Here is a 5,665-nt window from a genome sequence, read left to right on the forward strand (position 1 = left end):
ATTCTTTAAATTCTTATTGCTAAGCGTTACTTCCTTATTCTCTTACTGACACGAAATTTCGTGGCATTTCAGCCCATAACTTTTCTTCTACTAATTTTTGTTCAATGCGACTAACGACTCTGAATTCTTCATACATTTTTCTATCATTTAAGCCTAAGAAAAGTATACTTTTATTTTAAAATTAAAAAGTTTATGTTAATTGAAGGTGAATAGGTGCCTTACTGCCCGCTTGAGGTCGCAGATATTTTGATGTAACTTTTTTTCTACTGAACCAAATCTCAAACTATTTATGCCAAATTGTAGCTGAGGAGATGTCCTCTTTAAAACTATTAACACTTTGCAATTTAGTTGAGAACTGAATTAGTGGTGAAGTTTGGAAGCTGCTTCGATTGATGAAATGTTGGACTTAGGAATATATTCAACCACTACCGTGGTTGAATGATACATAAATACAGAAAGAGAGAGAGAGAGAGAAACTGATAGGCAGACATGTATATGTACGTTTGTATCGCGGAGACTGCAAGAGAGGCTTTGTGATAAATATTAAGGTTGTACTTACTGGTCATAACTGCGGAAAATCGACTTGAGACTTGGCATCCTCACGCTTCGACGCTGTGCCGGTATGACATCGATTTTATCCCCGAAGTACTTTTCCATGATTCGATGGAGTTCCTTGATATATACGGCGTTAAGACTTGAATTCACACACTTCTGCAAAATGTCAGCGTTTAACAAAGATGTCCTCTTGCTGTTACGCCAGCGTAAACTCTTATCCATTCGGCGCTGGTTGTTGCCTCCGCCTTCCAACTCGTGACGTAGCGGAATGTCGTCATCCTGTTCGGGCGTATCGTTTTGGTCGTGGGCTGCCTTCTCCCGCTCCAAGCTTATGTTGTTATTGTTGTTGTTGTTCTCATTGTTGTCATCTTCATCGGCGGCACCACCACCGCCGCCACCACCACCAGCAATAACATCAGCAGCAACGGCTCCACCGCCATTGCCAGCGGCACCTACGCCACTATCAGCCCCTCCTCCACCTCCTACTCCTCCAACTTCACCACCACCACCTACAGCAGCGTCACGGCCACCACCACCACCACCACCACCGATACCAACACCACCACCACCTCCTCCTCCGCCGCTACTGGCGTTACTTTTGTTGAGGTTTTTTCGGAGCAAGTGCAAGTGAGCTCGGTTTGCCCCGGCTCTGGTGTTAGAGTAATCTATGCGATAGGGGTCGCTGACGGCCTGGCCCTCGCGAATTAGGTAGTAAGCAGCCTCTTTATCGCCAGCTGTGTCCACATCTGTCCCCAAATAATCAGTGGAAGACATGGAGAAAAGTCGACTGACTAGGGCTGTATTTAACAGCACGACAGTTAAGACGAACGATAACGCAACCAATGTTAGGAGCCGTTGGAGGGTCTTCATGTCGTTTCATATGATATAATATAAATATATAAATATATATATATACGTATATATGTAGACATGTAATATATATTCATTTATTTATATACGTTTATATAAATACATATACATATATACACGCACACACATGTATATATGTATACACATATATACATATATTTTTTTTTATCATTGGCTGTGTGAATACGAAGAGCTGTGAGAGACCGGTTGTGTAGATCTATATTGTCGAGTTGTGCATTGGCCAGTAGTGCAGCTGAAGCATTCTGGGAAGGAAGACAAAGGAACACCTGGCAAATAGAATGATAGAAAAAAGAAAGAAAATGAATGAATGACTGATTCAGGAAAATGAATGACAAAAAGCAAAAGGACAACAAGAACAATAATAAAAGATGAAGAAAAGAGCAGCAGCAGCAGTAGTAGTAGTAGTAGTAATAGAAGTAGTAGTAGTAGAAGAAGAAGAAGAAGAAGAAGAAGAAGAAGAAGAAGAAGAAGAAATTAAATACTGTTAATATAATTAATATAATTGATAAACTGCAAAATATTTGAAAGTTTTGAAATTTAATTTAATAAAAAATGTGAAAATTAATATTCCACTGTAAATTACACACACACACACACACACACTGTATATAAAGATTTAAAACGAAACGAGCCTCCGTAATAATTTAGTCTCATTTACGAAAAAATCATAAATAACAAACTAGCTAACAACGACACCAACGAAAACAACAATCTTTTATCTTTCACTTGTTTCAGTCATTGGACTGCGGCCGTACTGGGGCACCACTTTTAAGGGTTTTAGTCGAACAAATCGACCTTAGTATTAATTTTTGAAATCTGGTACTTAGACTATCGGTGTATTTTGTCTAACCGTTAAGTTAGTGAAAGTAAGCAAACAACACCGGTTGTCAAGTAATGTATGCGTGTGTGGGGGGAGACATAAAGACAAAGACACACAGACACACACATATGTATGTATATGCACACATCCATCCATCCATACATACATACATACATGATGGCTGCAAAGCGGTCTCGATCGGTGCCAACGTTCGATTGTTCTCTTAAGCACTATATGATTTTGCAGTCCTACTAGCGACCTACACTTTCGCGCAGCAACGATGGGCGCTTCTTTGCTGCAGGTGCTAAGAGAGCTTACCACAGCACGCTGAAACATACCTTCATTTCATCATGGAATTTTTCACGGAATCTTTCGCCTTTCGCAACTGTGGCCCGCCTTAGTTATAAAACACATAATAGAAATGTTAACAAACGCAATGCCTGTACCCGAAACTTTTTAAAGTGTGATAAGGCCTTGCACTGGGCCAATCACACTCTAAAACAACGTATGCATTTTATCTTTTATCTTTAATGTGTTACTTGTTTCAGTCATTTGACTGCGGCCATGCTGGAGTACCTTTTTGGAGAATTTTTAGTCGGATGAATCGACTCCAGTATTTATTTTTTTCTTAAAGCCTGCTACTTATTCTATCGGTGTCTTTTGTCGAACCGCTAAGTTACGGGGACGTAAACACACCAACACCAGTTGTCAAGCGGTGGTGGGGGACAGACAGAAACACACATTGACACACACACAGTTTCCGTCTACCAAATCTCACAAGGCTTTGGTCGGCCCGAGGTTATACTAGAAGATACTTACCCAAGGTGTCATGCAGTGGGACTGAATCTCGAACTACGTGGTTTAGGAGCAAGCCACGCTTGCGCCAGCCCCACCCCAAAACAAACAAAAACAAATTAGTTTACATAACTGGATGCAAACTAAGTGTTACCTCAGAGATTTCCTTCTCCAAGAGAGACGTCTAAACAAAGACTAAATGTCTCGCGTTCCCAGTGGTTTCATGGCCATTGCTTCTACAGGGTTTGTCTTACCCCCTACAGGGTGTTCATCGAAAAACCACCCTCCTTATCAAGCAGGTTTGGTAGAGTAGCAGGTTTTGTCGCTGTTATGACGTGGGTATACACGTCTGGTGTAAAATGGTATTACGCAAATAAATAGGTGGCTGTGGTTATCTAAAAAATAACCTGTCGTGTCGCAGAAATATGTGTTAACACAGAAGGTACTCTCCGTACTACTTGAACGTAGCTACGATACTCAGTATTCACTGTTCAACTACCGACTGTGAAACCAACACACGTCAGACTAACACGGTATACCAATACGGTCGAACTAACACCGCCAACTACTCTCGTTGACAGTTCACCCAGTTCTTATTTATTGTAATCGATTGGTCCACCTTCAGTTACGTAAAGGGTTCAGGATTCTCCCATAACAATTGATGACGGTCTGATCATGCGACGGGTTGTACTGGGTTACATGTTACCAGTAGCACTAAGAACAACCTAACATTCATGTATTTATGTATGTATTTCGTTTTCACCGCTCGACGTTATTCAAACAGAGCGAAATACAGAGTTTTGTAAATATTTAGACACGAGAATTTCAATAAAACGTAAAAAGGTGGTGGAAGATTTATGTGATATGCATTGAGTAAATTTGACTTGCTGTCAGACAATGTTTAGAAGCTTTCAAATAGATGTGGTCAAGCAAAACAAAAGAAAGAAAGGAAATGAAACCTATATTATACAATAGGTAATTAATATATATATACAGGGTAGGAAAAAGTCAAGCACAAAGTAAGTTCAATACGTTCTTGAATTGTCAAAGACGTTTCAATTTTTCTAAAACTGACTTAAATAAATAGATAGATAAATAAATAAATAAATAATACCTCAATATAAATAAAATGTCAATTGTTTTTTTGCGTGACTTTTGGTCCACCTTGTATATACATAATATGCGCTTATACATACATACATACATACATACATACACACACACACACATATATATATATCGAATTTGTGTAAATGTGTATAGAATAATATATCAGTTGAATAAAGTTACATGGTCTGGTTTTCACGTTTTTTATTATTGTATTTAAAAAAAATTTTTTTTACAATGTTGAAGTGTGTTAAACATTAAAAAAATATTTACTAATGTTCATAAAGTTCAATTAGCGCTTTCATACGTTCTTAGTAATCATCAGATTTCAAAATGTATGGGCTGACAGTTGAGTTGAGTGCTTGAGAACTGTAATAAAATGACTGACTTCATTTCTATACCTTTTAGAAACCTCCGACAAGCTGAATGTTTCGAATACAGTTTTGACCTATCAGCATGCAACTTAAACGTCACGTTTTGCCGGACGCACTGATATTACGGGCATAGATCCAGCCTTTATTTTAACCAATTACCCTGCGGTTTACATGCAACTTAAGTTTCGATCGGTTTTATTTCAGTCGTCGAAACCAACCAAGTTTGCTCACTCATAAAACCATTACATGTAAACCACAAGGTAATTGGTAATTGGGATCTATGTCAGTAATATCGGTGCGCCCGGCAAACCGTGACATTTAAGATGCAGGCTGATTGGTCAAAACCGTATTCGAACAATTCAGCTTGTCGGAGGCTTCTAAAGGGCATAAAAAATAAGTCAGTCATTTCACTACAGTTGTCAAGGCCTCAACTCAATTGCCAGCCAATACATTTTGAAATCTGATGATTACTACAAATGTATGAAAGCGCTAACTGAACTTTATGAACATCACAGAATATTTTTTTAATGTTTAACACACTTCAAAATTGTAAAAGAATTTTGTTTAAATACAATAATAAAAAACGTGAAAACCAGACCATGTTGTAACTCTATTTAGCTGATTATATATACACATACACACACGCACACTAATCCAAGGGTCACTCTACTAATTGGAAGGATGACTAACGGACACACTCTAGTCTCTGGCTCACATGCGTGCTGTCTCCTCCCTCTGTCTATTTTATCGTCGTTACTATAATAGTCACTGTTCCTCGGAGCTGGCTGGCCGGCTGGTCTCGTACCTCGATCAGTCAAACACTCCAAATCACTCGTCTCTGTTCAACTCTCGTCATCTTTGTTACCTCCTCCAAACCCACTCCCCAACCACAACACCCAGTCCTTCTTCGCTAGAACATCAGTACTCCGAGATTTTCTCCCAACCTATAATGTTCATGCAGGTGCTGAAGTGCAGCGTTTTAAATGGAACATTAATAGCATCAACTTCATCGGTCTCGGAGGGCCTGCGAAGGGCATGGTCACTGTCCTTTCCCACCACCAGACTCAGCAAATAATATGTGCACGCGCGTGCATGCGATATGTGTAGTGTTGATTATATATAT

At 39.2% G+C, this 5,665-nt stretch overlaps 1 protein-coding gene across 1 annotated transcript in view; it reads right to left on the bottom strand.

Annotated features, from left to right (window-relative positions):
- The window catches only part of LOC106869140 (extracellular serine/threonine protein CG31145), a 187,408-nt gene that overhangs the window by 39,609 nt on the left and 142,134 nt on the right, over window positions 1-5,665 (bottom strand). Inside the window, exon 2 of the mRNA XM_014914716.2 lies at window positions 560-1,712. Coding sequence (XP_014770202.2) covers window positions 560-1,425 — 866 coding nt within the window. The 5' untranslated portion in view covers window positions 1,426-1,712. The remainder of the gene's footprint in view (window positions 1-559; window positions 1,713-5,665) is intronic.

This window comes from Octopus bimaculoides, chromosome 5 (assembly GCF_001194135.2).
Source record: "Octopus bimaculoides isolate UCB-OBI-ISO-001 chromosome 5, ASM119413v2, whole genome shotgun sequence".
NCBI lineage: Eukaryota > Metazoa > Mollusca > Cephalopoda > Octopoda > Octopodidae > Octopus > Octopus bimaculoides.